A 20,058-nucleotide genomic window follows, 5' to 3' on the forward strand; every position below is an offset into this window, starting at 1 on the left:
TATTTCTTTATTCCACTTTTCACAGTATAAGAAGAATTTGTGGCTTGGTTTAATATAATCTCAAATGAATTTTTAAAAAATCAACTTTATCATTATTTTGCGTTATAATTCAGTATTTATAGAAGTGTTCAGATATTAGCAGAGATTCAGATAGCTGCACTCCATGGAGTGCTCTGTGTCATTGTTCTATTTACAAGAAATGTAAATCACAGTGTATATTAAGAACTATGAAGCCTATGCTGGTACTTTGAGAAACAATGGGGAGGAGAAAAAATGCTTTTTTCTCCCTTCTATAAATTTAATTAGACAGATTGGTTTTAAACCTTTTTTATCAGGGTTCAGTAGAATTTTCAATATTGGGATATATATTTTTGTCAATTAAATTGGGCTGTATTAAACCTACCTGCCTATCTTGAGATCAATTTGTGATGGCCCTGTTTTGAGATTATGGGAGATAGAGAAACAGTAATTGTGTGCATATGTTCCTCTCAGTGCACAGAGAAGTCCGAGAGGCCTACTTTAGCAAGTGTTAGTGAGTGTGAGCAGCTCCTGCAAAATGGGCCTTTGCAATGAGAGCTCCATCACTAGCCCCTGCCCACACTGGGCGGGATTTGTCATCCTCCTGCCTCAGGTTCCTGAGTGCTGGGATTTCAGGCCTGTGGAGGAAGCTTGGGAATAACTGATGCTGCCCAAGGAGGAGGTCCTGTCCGCAGAGAGTCGCTGGTGTGCGGATACACTAGGGTCCCAGTTTCTGTGCCGAAGGTTGCAGAGGGACTCCCTGCCCTAGCCCTCTCCTCTGGGGATCAGTTTGACTTTCTGGGGCTCAAAGAAGACACTGCTTCCACACCACTCACCTACATCGTCTCCTGTGCAGTGGAGCCTGTGTCTACACCACGGAGTTCCCTATGGAAGCTGGTGGACGGCCCTGCAGCTTCCAACCCGCATGCAGCCCATGAGCTGGGTGAATCACTCACATCCCTGTCAGATAATGTTTCCATGCTTTAAAAATAAATTCCTTACCCAGCCCCAGGACACTGAGCCCTTCATTGGAGAGAGTGCTGGGGTGGGGGCTCCTCAGGGGAGGAGACTACAGTGAATTTCAAAGTGGGTTGCAATATCGTACTGCTCTCCTGAGAAGAGTTAAATATAAAGAAAACATAAGCTGAATTCTGCAGGTTGCTGTTCAGTGATTTCAAATCCTCCCATAAAAACCCCAAACCAGAACTAAGACCCATGGCTAAATCTTGATTGGCTGGCGGTACCAATAATTAGAATCCTTCCTGTTCACTAATTTACATATCAATCAATGGGGAAAAAACACATGCACATTTCAAAAAATGTGTTTGTTGTGTGAAAGATCTACTAAAATAAAGTCAAACTCAAGCATGCGTACTGTAGCTATTCAGAAAGCATCTGTTAGCTATTCACTGTAAGGGATGAACTTGTGCAGGAATTTATCCCAACTTTTTTTTTTTTTTAATATTAATTAATTAATTAATTTTGAGTCAGGCTGGCCTTGAGCTTACTTTGTAGCCCAGACTGGTCTGGAACTCACAACAAACCTCCTCCTTCAGCCTCCCGAGTGCTGGGATTCCAGGTGTGCACCACCACACCTGTGTATCTTCACTGTAGAAGCAGGCACTGTTTCTTCTGTTTCGTTCCCATAGCAAGTGCCTAGTGAGTATGTACTGAGGTAGGGGACGCTTTCTCCAGGACAGGGTTTTGCTGTGCAGGAATAGCTGGGTTACAGAGGCTTGCCATCCCACCCAGCCACACCACCCTGCTTGTTCAGATAGGTTCCTCCAGGTCAGGATGCCTAACTATTTTCCTGGTTACCATAATTATCAAACATCAGCCTGAACTGAAGTTAACTCATCTGATGAGTCCCTTCACATTTGTAACATGTTTACTTCAAATCGCCGTTTCCAGCTTGACTTCTTCACCACAAAGCTTTTCTGAAATACCGGGGTTTCTATAAGGAATACTCTCAACAGTGCGCAAGTAAGGCAGATGCGGTTCGCCTGCAGAAGAGCTTCTCTGTGCACTGAGCTCTTCATGGTATAATCCTAGTTCATTAGGATGTAGTGCGCTGACTGCCGCAAGGCTTAGAAGAGTTCTGTGGGACATAAATGTTTGAGTTTAAGTGCCGCTGCTTTCTTTAAGGTTATTGGAAAGAAGGGAAGGTTTTCCTTTGAGACGGTTTAGGGCACTAAATAATCATGGAGGTATTGTATTGTTCTGTGCGTGGAGGGCGGCAGTGCTGGCTGTCAGCATAAGAATGCTGGGAAATGTCAGGTCCTTGATCTCCCTTCTGAGTCCCTCTAGGAAATCAGGCCATAAAGCAAAGCACAATGACCCGCGATCCTTTTTATTTCATTTGCGATAAAAACAGAATAATATAAAATTGAACTCACTGGTTTCTGCAGTAAATTTTTCCCTGAATTGTGTATGGTTCGACCCACCATGTGATTCTGCAGATATGAGAACCTGCTCTGAGAAAGCAGTGGGAATTTAGACACCACTGGGGAGTTTTTACCCACTTCATTCATATTTATACATTGAAGTGGTTATCAGAGATTAAAGGTCTAGGCTATGAAGTCATGTTTGTACGTTCAAACAGAGGCAAAATATTGAGGATTTTATGATATACTATATTTTAAACATACTAGATAGAAATATATGAAGTAGATAAATATTGTAGGTACTGAAAGCATTCATTGTCCAAAATTCCATACTTTATGAAAAGCAATATCAGAATTCAGTGTTGTGTATGCTAATGTTAGAAGCAGGAACTATTTCTTTGGATTTATTCTCAAAAAATTAACAAAGCTCATTGGCACAAGTGCCTGCCTGGCAAGCGCAAGGTCATGAGCTTGATCCTTGGTACTCCCCACAAAAAATTTATACATATCATATACATGTGCATATGCATATGAATATATAAAATAATGAACACATAATTTCCAATTAAAAGCAGGTGGTCAATGGCTCCAGTGTAGCTGACAGAACCTGTACTTTGCTCTTTAGAACACAGAAGTCTCTTCTTTCACCTCAGTCTGCTATTCTCAAAAGGTGTTGTTAGACCGTTAAAATGAGTATCCTGGTCCTTTTGATAGGTAAAGAACCTTTTGATGAAGTGATAATTAGATCGTCAACACAGGTGAAATACAGTAGTTTACTAATCCTTATTGGGTGTTAACTGTACAAACATTAATCATATAACACATGCACATTTTACTTGGATTAGTCAGTTGTGTAAATCTATTATCTCTTTTTAAAAAAGAAAAATGTTGACATAAGTAGCCAAAGAAATTATTGTGGAATTAGTTTGAATTTTGTCTGAGTCAGTATTCAGTATTTAATATGAGTATCAGCATTATTGGACTCCAAGTAAACATATGATCTCTGACTGATTAGTTTCAAAGCTAATCAAAGGAAAATTCCTTTTCAAAAAACTTTGGAAAATCTTTGCTAGGAATTAGTTTACAGTCTAGCAAACAAATTATTTGCAGGTTTGAAAAATAGCGTATTTTAAGAGAAAATACGTTTAGGTATCATTGACTAGAATGATGGAACTGTATCTTTATTCACTCTCATTAGAATTTCCAGTCGCCTGACAAACTTCAAAGCCACTAGAAAGGCTGAAGGTAGGATGCACTGGAAGGCCAAGGATGACCACGTCCTGGAGGTGGTGATCTTTCTCTGATCTGATCAGTTCTGTTCTGTTTGCTCCCCACTATCAAAAGTTTTTTGCCTGATTCGCAATGATCCAAGTGGATTCAGGGATGAGACCTTGGTGAAGACTATTCCAGCCCAACATGCTATGTGATACTTCCAGTGCTGTCTTCTTGTTTTTCACCTTCAATAATTTACAGTATTTTCCCACAAGCTGTTCATTATCAGACAACAGACTTCCGCCAGGGTTTTAGTTCTGTACTACAGTGTCTTCATTTGTCCCAGCAACAGGAGGAGATGGCGTTTGGTGGGGCCCCGTGACCTTGCTGGCTGAGCATTAGAAGGCTTAGGGTCCAGTCTGTTAAGCTGGAATCACTGAAATAATGTTTACTATTATTTTCTGTTTTAAATATTCAACACAGAGATGCACGTATGAACATATGGATCACATTGTTTATTATTTATCATGCATTTTGTAGAGGATTTACATACATGCATATGCTGTCACATTTTTAATAAATTCACTTCAGGACTCTTGATTTTATCTTAATGCATGCAGAATGAAGCTTCAAATCTCTTTCACCGATATTCAGGCTGAGCCAGGTTTCTTTCTGTCTGGTGTTCAGTCTGGGTTGAATGTTTGCTATTTTATTGTACTGTGATATAAATTAAATTTTAAAGAATTTCTTGTGAAGTAGGTTATAGTCACAGGATACACTTAGCAAAGTGCAGAATCAGAGAAGCCCCACTAAGAAAATACTCACATTTAATTAGAGAAGGACTTATTAGCCTTGATGCAATTTGCCAGTGACATTTAATGGTACATCATTGGCTTTAAAAATGTCACTTGGCTGGAATAGAAGTTCATTAGCAGCTGGAGACGTCAGTTTCGTACAAGGCGAGCCAGCCTTTGCCACCAGAAAGGACTCCTCAAGGACTGTGTGTGCTAGGCCTGAGGAGACTGAAATCTAAACTGCAGTATTTGGCTTTCACAGCATTTGCTAATTATGAGCAAAGTTTCATGTGTCTGCCTCCATGTGAGCACCGGTGATTGCAGTGGTTTCTGGTTTCCTGGATGAGGGCTGTAGACCAGGGCAGCATTTCCCTTCGAATGCATCCTTTAAAACCCGTTGCCCTCGTACACACTCAGCTCGGTGTTTCCAGCTCGGTGACATTCTCGGAACCGTCGTGCAGTAAGCGTGTAAACTGCATGGAAGCTGAAGCTTAGGGGCGTCGCCTGCATCCTTTGGCATCGTTTTCTTGGGTCCTCAAAGGGGTGAACTCCGGAGTGGACTGAACTTAGTTTAGGTGGCGTGGCTTCCGCGCGTGCACCCTGCGTGTGGATGTGTTAGGTCTGTGGGGTGGCAGCGTGAAGAGCTCGTGGACATCCTGCGAGGTCCGGTGCAGCTTGGATTTGCTGTGGGTATGAAGGGAGAGCCACACCGCTCCTCTCCAAGACTCCAAGCCCCTTGCAGTTCTAATGCTTCTTACTCTTAAAAGAACAAAGCCAAACAAAACAATGAAACAGTATGTTATTCAAATTGCCAAAACTGTTCCACTTCCACTTGAACCTCCGTCTTATAAATGAGGGCAGAGAGTTCGGTCAGCAGTGCATGCCCATGCGCCACCCGGCCTTTGTCTTCCCAGACTGGCGTTTCCTGCCCGGAAGCCGCTTCTGTTTGCCTTTCACTCCCTTCCTCTCCTCCTTCTCTCCCTTTTACTTTCTCTTCCTCTTGTGTGCCTTTCCTTCCTTTTCTGTGTTTCCATACTGTGACATGACCCAGGACCTTCTCCTGGAGATACACTCTCGAACTTCTCTGGTTTTTTTTTTTTTTTTTTTTTTTTTTTTTTAAGACAAGCTCTTGCTAAATTGTCCAGGCAGGACTGCAACTTGCAGTCCTCCAGCCTCAGCCTCCCTCAGCGATGGGATTACAGGCATCACCACTGTGCCTGGTTCATTTGCATGGCCTTTGACTATATTTTAATAAAATTTAATATGCAGATGTATTCCAATATAGTATTTCTGAATGTTTACGTGTATCTTTTGACCTTGGTCTATTTAGATTTTTGTAGGAATGGACTCTTCTTAAACTTCCTCTTCCCCAGTACAACGTCTCACTTTTATTAGCCCATGGTACTTAATTTCTGTCCTACAGCTGATAGGCCAGACCACTGCCACTTAAGCATGCTGTAGGGAGTTGTTTTTTAAATTTAACTTAGGAATAATTAATCCTTTTATGCCTAGTGTGCTCCATTTTTGGAATGACACATAATAATGGAGCATAATAAAACCTTTTTCTCTTCAAATCTTTGTTCCTTCAATTTTTCTAGAGAACATATATGAATTTCATGCAGAAATTAAAAAAAATGCAATCTTCAGTTTAAATGGGTTCAGTTGAAATTTTCCATTAGGCAACATTCTGTAATCACTGGTAATACTTACACAGTAGCTTTGAAAATGAATAGATTTTGCTATTAAATTTCAAGCACAGAAAGTAATATAAAAGAAACTAATATAAAAGCTGACCTTAAGGGATGTTCACATTGTCCAGTGTGGATCAGATCTCTACTCTAGAAGAGGAGGTACAGAGGACAGTGTGTAGTGACTGACCACAAACCATCAACACCACAAGGCCATCCTGAGGCTGACATGCTCCTGAAACCTACCTTGGTAATCTGTGACTGTTGGAGAGGGAGATTTTAATACATTTATTGTTTGGCTTATTCTGAGTTCCACTTGTATAGACAGATGGCAGAATCACTGGCCACGGCCCTTTATGAAAAATAACACCTTTAACCCTTTTGATAACCATCACAGCAAGCTTTCTCACTGTCCATGTCAGAGAATGGGAGAGGGACTTTACCTCTCCCAAGGTTGCCCAGTGAATAGGAAGTCAGGGCTGGCATTTTTTTTTTTTTTTTTTTTTTTGGTCTTTTTCATTTTTATCGGTACCAGGGATCGAACTCACGACCGCACACTTGCAAGGAAGGCGCTTATGCCGCTGAGCTAAATCCCCAGCCCCCCAGGGCTGGCATTTGACTCAGGTATCCTGGCTCCTGATGGTGTCCTCCTTTGCTGAATGTTTCTGGCTTTTGTAAAAGCTCATCACATGGGAACGTTAGTGTGAAGCTCAGAAGTACAAGTAAGAAAAGTGTCTACAAAAAACAGTGAGGTGACTGATCAGGCACTGTCACTGGCTAAACGCAGCAGGAAGCAGCCAGCAGTGTCACAGGACAGTGCGTGGGCTGGAATCCCCTGCCTCTGGAGCCTGGGAGGGGACGGAGAAACAAAGCCATGACTAGATGAGCAGATTCTGAGAGTTTACTGAGATGACCTCTGGAAGCACAAATGTCCTCTGCGAATTGTGTTTCTGGGGCTTTCGGAACAGTGTAGACCTCGGCACGGTGCATTCATCTCTCCAAGCAGCTTCTTTCCCGCTTTCTGGAACGTAGGTTACAGTAAAGCTGCTCAGTGAGCAGGACGGCAAACTGTCTCCATTAAAACTTCAGTGCCTGAAAGAAAGCCCTCCTGGAGGAGGTCGTGGGTGACAGAGAGGCGGGGAAGGCAGTGGTTTCAAGAGGAATGCCTGTCATTTCCCTACTGAGTAAACATACAAGCATGAGCTTCAGCAGTTAGGTTGCTAAATGGTTTAGAGGCCACGAATCCTTCAAAAGCGTGTCTTCTGCTTTTGTGCCCTCGTGATTGATTAGAAAGTCCAAGCACTTAGTGTAACAATGACATGTTCCCGTGGTCCTTTGGATTCTAAGATTTACGGTTCTTTTTTCTTTTCCAGCGCCTGGCTCTGAAAGCGGAGAAAGTACAAGCGGCCCACCAGTGGCGGGAGGACTTTGCTGTAAGGACGCTTCCTGCCCGATTGATGTGGATTGTCGTCTACGTGTGGGCAGTTATACCCACATCGCGATGTTCTGTGGTGATGGAATCACTGTGTTGTAGGATCCAAAATCCATTTTGCTTTGTTCTCTTTAATTACTTTTGAGTAATCCAGGCCACTTACAGTAGGAGGAACGTCCTTGGTCATGTTCTATATTATGCAAGAAAAACAAATCCTTTAAAATATTCTCCCATACTTAAAAACTACGTTAAAGTGGAATAAAATCACAGCATCTGAGTAATCTTTGTAGATATCCTGAATGTCCTGTTTCAAAAGCACAGTAATACTTGGGGATTCTTCTTTTTTGGGGTACCAGGCAGGCACTTATGCCACTGAGCTAATTCCCTGGGCTGGTGCTTTGGGTTCTTAGAGGCCAGGTACCTTTCACAGTCATTTTTTGGGGGCAGAGTGACCAGAGTGGGAGAGTGTGTGAAACCTTTTAAAATTTCGTTGCCTTCACCCGCCTAGAAGTATCTTTGCTCTGCTCTTGCCTCCTTTCAGGAATACCAAATGGCATTAGTTTCTGCTTTTTAAAAAAAAAAAATATAGGCTTTGTTTTGCGGTTTCATTATACAAATGACAGAAATGTGATGAACTCAAGTTCCTGCCTGCCTGCATCTGTCCTTAAGAGTCGGCTAAAGTACTTTTGTTACTTATTTAAGTTATTTCATGTACAGTGGGAGATGTCTTTAACTTCTGGTCACTGAAAAATCCCATACATTCCATTTTAGGGATGTGAATTTCCCTTAAATCCCCTCCTTAATTAAAATAGTTTTGGAAGGTGACTGACAGCTGGGCTGTATTTTGTAATGCCTTTTACAACAAGTGAACAATTTAAAGTTGTGCTGTAATGGAACACTAAATGGAGGTTTGGGAATGAAAACTTTAGTTTCTTTGATTCTGTTGTATCAAGGGGAAACACACTGAATATTTCATCTACGTGTAGTTCTTTAATCTGTCAGACTTGAAGCTTCTGACATTGTTTTCTCTTTCCCCCTAATGTGTAATATATTAAATAGTTCACTAAGTAGAAACTGCTGGACTCCTGTAAATTTGTTTGATGCTCTTAGTAGGTTGATCGTATTGCTGGAGTCACTGGTATTATGTAGGTACTGGCTTTTTTCATGCCTGGTCATCATGGTTAGGGTTAGTAAGGGTGAATATGTTATCCACAGTAAAGAAAAAACATCAGTGATTGACTGCAAAACAATCCCTTTGAACAATGAAGAGTACTTTTTAGCTCCTAAAATGGTGGGGTTGTGGTAGTTGGTTTTAATTGAACTGAAAATAAACTTGAAATTTCTCAAGTAGACAAAAGAGGGAAACATTTATCCACATAAATATTTGATTAGTATTAAGTAGAACTGCCTCTTCTGTCCCCCTGCTGACAGAGAGATAGTGGCAGGGTAATGGCCCTGTGACGTGTGCTTTCCACCTCGTGTTGGGTTAGGGCAGCTGATACCCATTTAGTTTGAACCTTCCTTTACTAGGAGACTGGGCAGATCCTGACAGTACACAAAGCCAGCTTCTATAATATATAGGAGATACTTTTCTAGGAACCTGGCTTTTATTAATGTCATCTGGTGGTATTTCAAGGCGTTCTTAGAAATGGATAACTTGGAAGGCAAGGTCGCCTGCCTGCCTCTTCCATCCCTGAGAACGTTTCTTTGACTCCTGTTTATTGCTTCCCTGGCCTCACGCTTCTCCCTTCTCCCCTTGCAATGCTGCAAACCCTTCTGTCTGATGCCAGCTGACAATCACGCAGCATTTGAGCAGTGGCTTTTTTCTCCTTAGGGCAGCCATGGGTGACCATTGTTCACAACCCAACCTTAATGCACGTTAGCTATTACCATACTGTACTGAATCCAAACCGTAAGCAGTTGTGTGACACTCTCATTTCATCTCCTTCATTTCCAAGAAAAAGAAGCCAGTTCAACTGTGATGCACCAGCAGCTTTAAGCTGTGTTCTTACTTCTGGGATTTCAAATGTGAAGAACTTTACCTTGACATGGGACCCCCAATATAGACTCTCTCAATGCCTGAATACAAGTAGAAAAAGTTACGCAAGATGACAAATAAATCCCACCATGAACACACAAAGCCATTAGTCTACCCAGTAAGTGTTACCTGTTCTTAGCAAATGGCAGTTAGCATGGGGGAGAATTCTGGAACATGTTCTGTTTTTAGTGTGCTCCTAGGTTATTTCACAATTTGCCTGGGACTTATGACCCTATTGAGGGACAGTGACAGAAAATGTTAAAGCAGAGAAAGCTGGCCACGATCAAGCCCAGTCAGTCCGTTTCTCTGGTGTACCTGAGGGACCGTAGGTGGTTGCCCAAGTGGCCCAGATACAGCCCCCTCTGCACACTGAGAATTATAACTTTCCATGGCTTACCAGGCCAGCCATGTACAAGTCTTCCAGGAACTTTTCCTTTTGGAATACCATGGCCTGGTGGAACGTCGGGATGGTAGCGATTTTATGCTTGGACAGTAGTACCTCAGTAACATTTGTTTACTCATAAAAGTCAAGGAAAAAGTACCAGAGCAGGGCACAATTTTTCTTTTCCCCTCCCCTGATAAAGTAGATGGTGTTCTAGTGTGTAGTTAGGGAAAAGTGCATTCAGAGCTCGAATGCAGTTCAAGTTAGTGGCTAGAAATTAAAATCATCAACATTGACTCCCTCCTTACATTGCGAGAGTGCACAAAACCATTGAAAATGTCCACATTTTAGCTGGAGAGCTACCGAAGTGAGCACTTGTGTCAGCATTTTAACCAACATTTAAAAATGTTCAACTTCATATTAAATGCTGCAGTCTTCCAAAAACTTCTCCATTTCAATTTCTGTAATCCTTTTTATCCTTTAAGATATTTAACTGTTGGGGCTGGGGATTTAGCTCAGCGGCATAAGTGCCTGCCTTGCAAGCAGACAGTCGTGAGTTCGATCCCTGGTACCGGTAAAAATGAAAAAGCTAAAAAAAAAAAAAAAAAAAAAAAAAAAAATTAAAAAAAGATATTTAACTGTTTTACCCATGCAATAGAACTTTAATGCCATCCGTTAATAATTTAACGCTAAGATGACTTAGAAGGCAAAAAAAAAGTTTTCCTAAAAGGTGCATTAACATTTCAAAAAGAAATACAATATTCTGCTTCTTCTCTCAAGCATAAGTGGGTAAGTCTCATTAACATTGCTTAGGCAAATGTTGATTAACACTGCCTACTGCATAGTGCTGAGAAATCACATAAACAGTAGGAAGAAAAGGCAGAGACTAATATACTGGCACAACAAAGGGCCCCCCTCTAATTTATACCCCCCACAGTGCCTGTGAATTCCCAACTGAATATACAGCTCTGGGAACAAAGGCCATACCATGCTAAATGGATTAAGATTTATGCGCTCATGCATTTACAAGTGCAAACCAGTATTTATAAATAAGCAACGTGTACCAGCTGCCTGTCAGGCCACCGTGCAACTTTGGGGTGTTAAAGGTGACATTCCGTGTCACTTGTGATGGACAAATTATTTTGTTAAGGGCAAACGGGAGAAGAGGAGCCAGGAAACAAACTGTTTCACATTAAATAATGACTGTTATTTCTATCAAACAGATCTCTTGCAGTTGCATGTGCAGTCCCATTTGATTGCATTGTAATGGTTGGTTGACTAAGGCAATTTCATTTCCAGCTAAGCCTGCAATATTCCTTGTACTTACACATGTATAAACACGAGAGGCGCCTAATTTGTATTTTAATACCTGGGATCTTTATGTGTGGCTTATTAGTGCCAGCTTCTCCCTGTGCAGGCTGAAGACAGATGTCTAGAAATTGGCCGGTAAATAAAACATTTGAAGAGGCCAGAGAAAGTAGATTAAAAGATAGAGGATTTACTTTTTTTCCTGGAAAGGTTTAATGGTATTGAGTGTCAATCAAACTAATTTATTTCTTCAATACAGCTCTATTGTGTAAGTTTTAAAATCACCTTGCCAAATCTTATTTTGAAACATTGATTTAAAATTATAACATTTTATAAATTGTGCAAATTTGAATAAATAAGCACTGGCATTATTCTGTCCACCCTTAATCATGTCGTGGAATTATACAGTGCATCCCTACTGCAGCACCCGCCTCGTGAAAATGTGGAGAATAAACACATGGTGTGTGTTTGTGCTGTAATATATAAAAATGAACGCTATTCTGCAGTGTAACTTGGATCTGGATGTGTAAAACTTAGCTTTTATCCTAGTGAATATGCCAGTGAATTTGATAGATCATGCAAATGACTTTAGGCTCTTGCCCGAGTTAGTCTTTCTGATTTCTACTCTTGGTTGAACTGCTTGCATGTTTTAAGGTTTTCGGAACATTTTTAATGAATGATCAGTTTTTTATCCCTGCTTCTTTCAAGAGTCTTGAGAATCTATTTTGTAAAGTAAGAGAGATTAAAATGAGTCACCATACCAAGCTGAGGTACCCAGAATTTCTAGGAAACCGGTTTAATGGGAAGGAGTGGGCTGATTTACAGTACTTGCATACACACATTTAAGTGCCCACAGCGAGTGTTACAGCACCCCGAGCAGAGGGTAATAAAGCTGGGCTTTATTGTTAGTCATTCTGCTTATAAGCCATACTTTTTGTGACTTATATTAAAAAGACAAAGCATAAATATTTAACCATTAATTACTTAGCCAAAAGCATTGGCTGCACGCACAGTGAGTTTTGCTGTCTCCTAATGATCTCTCTGGCCATGCTTTCTATTTTAATTAATGTCAAAGTAAGGATAATACATGCTCATATAACGGAAGCCCCTTGGTAAGACACTGCATTGTATTGCGTTTCCTATAATAAGGTAGATTTAGATACAGGAGGACTGGGTACATTTCTTTCCTTGTCCTCAAGTCCCTGCTCAGGCAGGAAGCAGGCAGATGAGATGTGGACTCTTGTGTTTTTCAAGAGGAGCCTGCTCCTCAGTATCTTGGGATGCAGACTATGAAAACACAGCAGGATCCAGTGGCTGGAATTGCTCTTCCTGTGCTCAGCCTCAGGCTCCCTGTTGTAGAAGCCTGCGGATTCTTGTCACCAGCTGGGGCCATGTGAGGGCCTCAAAGAAGCTTTTTAATGCAGATTTCATTAAGTTCTCTATCGCTTGAGCTGCATCTTATTGCAAATTTTTGACACACCTATGTATGTGAATGTGAGAGCTTCCTGTATTAATTTCTGAGCCACAAAACAAAAACATGAACATTGTAGGCATGCTATACAGTATTACAGTGTGAGGGCGTGCTCAGGCTGTGAAATCCAGCTTTAGACCTCCATCCAGGTCACATCGTTGTTTAGTCTTCAGGTCCACTTAGCATATAGCGAGGGTGGTCCAGACCCTTCATGATGTGGCCCCTGACCCTTTCCTGAGCTCGCCCTGTAGTATCTCCTGGGAGAGTGCCGCCATTCCTCTGAGATGGAAGCCCAATACGGGGTCAGTGGCTTCAGGTTTCCCTCACAGTATTCTTTTACCCACCTGGAGACTTTTTGATCTCTTGCAAATTTCCTCTTGGCTTGATCCTCTGGTACCCATATGAGTTTCAGTATGTGTATTTCCTAGATCCGTGCTTTCTCACCACTAAAATGTAAACTGTTTGGGGTTTACCTGTTGCTAATGCTTTACCAAGCAAATCTTAATCTAGTGCAGTACCTGCTGGATCATAGCCCGTATATGAATTTATAAATTTAAAATATTACTTGTAGCTTTGGGCTGTTTTTGCTTGTGAACATTCCTGTCAATATTATTGAAGAGAGAATGGAAAACTTGTTAGAATTGCATGTTTACGTGTCTGAATGTATCTGCCCACAGCTGTGCAAAAGTTAACTCTAAGTGCTGGGCCTGGAGTTACACAAATCTGCTTCAAATTGTGGATCTACCAACACCTGGGTTCGCAGTGTAATTTGTCTTTGAATGTCAGTTTCTTTATCTGAAAGCTTCTCTGCTCAGTGGTCTCCACCAGCATATTTCTCTCTCTCTGGTGCTCAGGAATCGCCTCTCCACGTTTCCACAAGTGCTCCTCGTCTTCGGAGGAAAGTGTCTGTATGAGGCTTGGGTTTGTCTCAGGAGGCCGCACAGACGCGGAGTCCCTCGGTGGGCACGCACCCATGCAAACGAGCTCACTGGCCCCGCTCTGCTGAGCCCTGCTGCCTCAGTGCTTTCCTGGTGGAGATGCAGGAGTTTCCCCAGACCTGGGTGAAGGACACCCTTCCCAGCCCGAGGGTGCTGTGGTCAGGGCTCCGGGAGCTAAAGCTAATTTGTGTGCTACCGGTTTCTGATGAAAACGGCTCACAGTCTCTGACCTGCTCCTCCCTCGTGAGAGCGGGAACACCTTTCGGAGTCTCTGTTCCTGCCTCAGCCTCATCTCAAGGCCCTTGTGGCCCCTCATCCATATATTTCTCTTCTTCAGCAAATAGTTTGCTCTTACTATGTACAGAGATTGCAAGGAATTCTTGGTAATTTCCCAATTTCACACCTATATTGTCATAGGTCAGGTTGACACTGGAGAGCCCTGTTGCTACATACATGTACAGCTCCAAAAAGTATTTTTAAGTTGAATGATAGAGATAGAGATATATTCCCAACATTTTGGAAGGACTTCGAAAATGATTTTTAATATAGAGGCATTATCTCCTAGACTTCTCTCCAGAAATTAGAGATTACAGAGATTAATACATATTTCCGTTTGCAGGAGATGCTTGAGGATGGAACCCTGGGGCAATAACTGTATTCCCAGAGACAATTTTTGCACTGAAAGGAGCAGCAGATGCCGGAATAATTTCAATTTAGTGGTGTTATAGATATGTTAATGGCTTTGCTAATATTGCTATGGGAAAGAGAGACTCTTCCAGCAGTAGAAGACATGGTGGGGAAGCTTTGCTCTGTAAACAGTGATGTTAGAGTGCAGCTTGGCTTCAGAGTAAATAAGCAGAGCAGGAGACGCAGACAGGGGATTTGGGCATTTCCTGGAGGAATTGCCTTGGATGCCAGGAGCTGCTCAGAGGGGCCTGCTCTGAATCCAGGAAGGCTGCCTGCTGGAACCCAAATGATGCTGGTGGTGGATGCTGCAGCCAGAAGTTAGATACGGTACCTTCAAGAGTTCTGTGGCTGCCATTTGCAGGAGACAGAGAGACAGCCAGGAACAGAGACACGGAGAGAGTGAGAGACAGAGACAGACACAGACAGAGAGGTAGAGAGAGTGAGACAGAGGGAGCACGCAGCACAGGGAATGTTTAAATGCAGTACCTGTGTGCAAGTATTTTTTAAGTCCAGCACAGGGAGACTTTCACACTGGTGGTGGTTACACGGGAGGTAGTGCTGTGGACATGGGAGTCTGCGGCCAGCTTCGGAGCCCCGTGAAGGGGCCGTGTCAATGCTGCTTCTCCTGGTGCTGACCCTGGTAGCCTTCCACACCCCCCCAGCCCAGTCAGGTGTTTGTTCCCCTCTGTCTCCAGCTCTGGTAAGATTGTTGTATTTCTTTCATTTCCTCCCCAATTGACAGACAGACTCCAGGGTCTTCTACCTCTGCACAGTTAACCCGTTGTCTCCGTGGCTTTGCTGGAGTTCTCTGCGGACCTGTACTGCAGCACGCAGGTGTGGACCAGCTGTGTCCTCCGCTCACCGTCACCCACTGGCCGGATGGTTACTCTCACTCTTCATCTGCGGCGAAACTCCTTTGTAGATGTCCACATCAGGTTACCTCATGAGCATGTCCTGTTTATCTTCACACTGAGTCTTCTGGCATCACCTTAACGTGCCACTAACAGTCCTTTCTTCTCTTTCTTCTTATTTTCCAGGAGACCCCACTTTCCCAGTTTTCGTGAGCTCTTTTTTCATTGGTATTTGTTTGCATTTCTTAACTTTGCTTCCCCCATGGTACTCTCCTGGTACCTTCCTGGTACCCTCCTGGTTCCCTCCCGGTACCCTCCTGGTGCTCCCTTCTGCCCTGTGTCTGAATCACAGTCCCATCTTGTTATAGCTGTGTCCAGACGCCCCCCAAGCCTCATGCGGTCATAGCTGGGGCTTTTGGAGGTGGCTGGATTTAGAGTGTGTGATTCTGCCTTCAGGGTTGTGATGATGCAGTTGATTCATGGAGCAGTGCTAGGATCAAGCCAGCCCCACCCTGGGTGTGGGTGCTACTGCCCTGAGGGTGGGCAGTCTGGATAGCATATAAGGGACAGAAAGAAGGTTGCTGCCTGTCACTTGTCACTGGCCGCCTTTTTCCTGGCTGCTTCACTGTTTTGCCGTCTTCCTGCCTTCTGCCCACCATGAACTGTTTCTCCTCTGCAGTGCCGCTCTGTCTTGGGCCAGCTGACTCAGAACTGAACATCTGTGAGCTGAACATATTTTTCCTCCTTTAACTCTGGGTGTCAGGTGTTAATCTCCGCAAGGAGAAAAGGCAAGACTCATCTCATTAGCTAATTCCTTTTCTGTCTCCATTTTGGTCCTTGTTTCTTTACAGTATCTGCAATCCCGCTAAGTTTAGAGTACCGTCTCTACCCTCCTAGGTACCCGTGTTTTCGTCTGAGGAATCTCACCAAGTGCATGATCTTAGATATAATTCCAGATTCTAGTATATGTTTCAGGCCCCTTTGGGAAGTGTAGACACGTTTATCGGATCTCTGCCTGGCTGTTTCCTCTCCGCTGTCTCACTGCTGTGTGCACACCAGGATGGCCAAGTGGGCTGTTGCTTCTGTTGCTCCCTTCCCTGCTACCCCGATCACTGCTTAGTTTTATCATCTGCAGTGATGCCATCTCCTCTCCCGGTTGCAAGGCCAATCTGGCACAGTCCACATACGGTTCCTCTGCAGCTGTCAGAGCCACTACTCACCATAGTCCCCGACACCCACATCCTTCAGGATGAGTGACCCTGGCCTTAGCAATCAAGTCTGGACTCACAGCACAGACCGGCTCTGCAGAGCTGTCCTGAGGGGCATGCTGGCTCACAGTACCTACAGCTGAAGGACGGGAGATCACTTCACAGTGGGAAGGTCTCCCCTCATGCAGAGCCTAAGACCCATGTGGACAGGCGCTCACATCACACGGGAGCAAGGGCATTGGATCACAGAAGTGCCCAGGCCCAGGAGAATAAAGAATGAGCTAGAAGAACATGACAGAGGCAGCTCCCTCCCTTTGCAGACCAGGTTGGCCTTGAACTCACAGCAGTCCTCCTGCGTCAGCCTCCTGAGTGCTGGGATTAAAGGCATGCGTCACCGTGCCCAGCCTATATTTTATGTTTTAGAATCGTAATTCCTAGGGTTGATGGATTAAGTGCTACCAGCATGGGCTGGGAATATAGCTCAGTGGCATAGTGCCTGCCTGGCAAGCATGAGGTCCTGAGTTCGATTCCTAGTACCTGCACAAAATGCTGTCAGCAGTATTTTTTATAGTAGTTACTCCACTACTGTATTTACTGCTTTTTGCATTTTATTCCATAAAATGTCATAATTCGGTCTGTCATTCAATCTTCTGACCTGAGCCGTGGTGGGAATACCCTAATCTTTGGGTTCCTGTGTGATTGAGAACATGCTGGTGGTGTATTTGGCAGTTGCAGGAAGTCTTGGCTAAGTGTGTTTTCATCTGATTTTTAAGCGTCTCAGCTTTGCTCCACTGCCCGTCCTCAGTGGTGGATACTGGGCCGTCTCCCGCCACTCTTTCCTGCACCAGATCCCGTCCCAAGCAACTTGCTTGATCTCGCCGGGTCCTGCTGTGGAGCTCAGAATGATACTTCTCATTGTTGATCACCCTGTTTCCGTTAAAGTCTTACTTTTATTTCAGATATGTTTTTCAGTGTTTTTGCAGGTTTTCCTGCTCTCTTTGTTACGAGCTTTGCTTAGAGTTGACTGAACCACTTTTTTATTTTCCACTACAGACGTCTTCTGTATTGGCTTTTTAAACATCTTTATGTTTGTGCATTTCATTTTGCGTGATTTCTTGTGGCCTCTCTTCCACGGCACGTACATGGGGCTGCGGTGGTTTTGATGTGGCTTCTTCTCTGGAGAGCTTTGTTCCAGTCTGCCTCTTCTCCCTGTTCTGCCAGCTTCTTTATAGTTTCGTCTTCTGAGTGCCTTTATCTTTTATTTACTCTCATTTTTGCCGCTGGCTCTCTCCTCTCATCCTGTTAGAAATAGGTCTGCAGTTTCTCTGATATTTTAAAGAATTATGAATATTAAATCTTCATTTGATTTTAAGATTGCATGTCTTTGATTTTCCTTCCATTCCTTTAAAATAAAAAGCGCTGTGGAGCCCTGAATCTGTGAATAAACCCTTATTTTTCTTAAAATGTTGGAGCATTGCTTCACGGCCGGTTCAGTGTTGGGAGATGCCTGGGGCTGGCTGACCGTGCTGAGGCAGTGTGGTGGGTCCACATAGGTGACCAGGCGCAAATAACTTACAAAAAGGATCTTCGTGGTAAATTGATGAAATTGGGGCTTTTCTTGTGGCAGGGTGATAATTATCACATTTTATTTCTTATCAGTATTTTTTCTCCAGGTGTTTTGCAGCTAGAACTTATTAGGAAAAGTAGGAAACAGATAATAGCACAGTTAACTATATTTTAAAGCCCAAAATAGAAAATGCCCAACAGAAGTGTTTTTCATGATGTATCAGTCACTCCTGAGAGTCCAGAAAGCTCCTATAAATTCCACTTTTAAAATAAATCAGTGTGAATAAAATACAATTTAAACCAGTGCAAATATAGTGGTCAGAAAATATATCTTCTGACATTTAAGCAGATATTGTAAAGTTACTTTGCGCATGAGAGAGACTTTAAAATTCCACTTCGCTCACAAGGAGATCTAGTCATTTAAGGTTGTCCAAAGTGAAGGCTGTCATACTTTGAAAGAAGACAGAGTGACAGAGCCAGGCGGGGGGCCAGAAGGGGTTTATTCAGCCCCCGCTGAGTTGCACAGCTCTCTGCTCCATGTGCAATGTCCGTCTCCTGGACAATAACTTAGAGTAGTAGTAATCTCAGTGGCACAGACTTATTGGACACTTCATGCAAATTGTGCACAGGTCTTTGACTAGACTCAAGCTTAGGGAAAACTGTGAATAATGCCATCTTGCTGGAGATGGATCTGCAGTGCGTCGACGGTGTGAAGCTGGTTTCCCAGAGTGGCTCACCCTGCTCCTGGTTGCCCTGGAGCTCAATCCTCGGGCTGCCCCGCAGCCTCCCCGCAGCCTCCCCGCATCATGCAGGGTCTGGGCCTTCCGGGAGATCAGTCACACTCGCCCAAGTGCTTTCTCTTTTGGGACATAATTTTAAAGATTTGTAAAGTGAGTGTCTGGGAAGTGTTGGGAAGGTGACCACAGACGGCAGTGGACCCGCGGCCCGGCTGGTGCAGGGCATCCTCCTCTGTGGGCAGTGCCCCTCACAGATATGTGCAGCTGGTGCCGCCCCAGCCTTGTGGAAGCCATGGGATTTCACTGCCTTGCATCTCATGGTCGGTGAAATGAAATGTATTTTATATTTCCACACCGTGATTTGAAGGGCTGATCTGCTTGTGTTCTGACTGCTTTTAGTCTTGAAATAAAATGCACTATTCTCTGGAGAAGTCAGATTGCAGAGGTGAATCTGTAATAAATCCGCAGTCTGTTTTCCTTCCGCTGTGACATTTTTCTGTCACAGTCCTCGCCTGAGTGAAAGTGACCCCGTGGTCTGTACACGGTGACAGTGCCGGCTTCCTCCTGGGACGGGCGCTGAAACGCCCTGACAGCCTCAGCCCTTGTCTTCCTTCGGCAGCATAGACACTGCTCCCAAGGCAGCCCGCAACTTCTGTGCTTTTGAATTCTCCCTGAAATTCTGATTTATAGTTATTTGGTTAACTTAGCAAGTTAGATTTTAATTCCAGAAGTTTCTTCCCCCGTTCTGGGCTTTGTGGTGATGAGAAGGAGAAGCTGGAGACATGGACATTTGGGGTCACAAATGAAAAATCACACTGCATGTTTCCTATCTGAGTGTCCCTAAGAGAACGCCTGGGAGATTAGAACATCAGATTCTCTGGCGAGGATTTGCAGGGCCCTAGGCATTGCTGCTGCTTTTCTCTGTACTCTCAAAATGTCAAGGATTCTTTATTGATGATTATGAATTGTTTTGAGCCACCCTCTGTGATTCATGAAAAAAAGGCCACGAGAAAGCCAAGGTCTCTCCATAGCCAGCTCTGTGAATCTGAGCGAAGACGGCAGTTGTGCTGTGAGTGCAGCTGAGCCTGAGTGCTGCAGAATGGTGTCTTCCAAAGGCTTTAAGATTCTTGAAGAGATGTCAAATTCAAGGCCACTGTGGATCAAATTAAACCGGGGAAAATATTAGGATTTCAAAGGTATCGAGCGTCCATTGTGTGATTGGAAGGGAAGTCTAATTATGTTAGTGCGACTTAATTTGGTGATGTGGGAGCTGAAATGGGAGCAACCTTCACAACACGTTATAATGCACTGAAAAACAAGTCTTGTAAGAAAAACCCAGCTACA

The 20,058-nt window shown here is 43.5% G+C and overlaps 1 protein-coding gene across 4 annotated transcripts in view; it reads left to right on the top strand.

Moving 5' to 3' along the window:
- The window catches only part of Cacna2d1 (calcium voltage-gated channel auxiliary subunit alpha2delta 1), a 401,933-nt gene that overhangs the window by 202,439 nt on the left and 179,436 nt on the right, over positions 1-20,058 (top strand). For all 4 annotated transcript variants that reach the window (XM_063237508.1, XM_063237510.1, XM_063237511.1 and 1 more), the window contains exon 4: positions 7,470-7,529. In XM_063237508.1, the coding sequence (XP_063093578.1) occupies positions 7,470-7,529 (60 nt within the window). The remainder of the gene's footprint in view (positions 1-7,469; positions 7,530-20,058) is intronic.

The sequence above is a fragment of the Cavia porcellus genome, unplaced genomic scaffold, assembly GCF_034190915.1.
Source record: "Cavia porcellus strain 051 isolate PalLab524CR breed Dunkin Hartley unplaced genomic scaffold, mCavPor4.1 scaffold_2, whole genome shotgun sequence".
Lineage (NCBI taxonomy): Eukaryota > Metazoa > Chordata > Mammalia > Rodentia > Caviidae > Cavia > Cavia porcellus.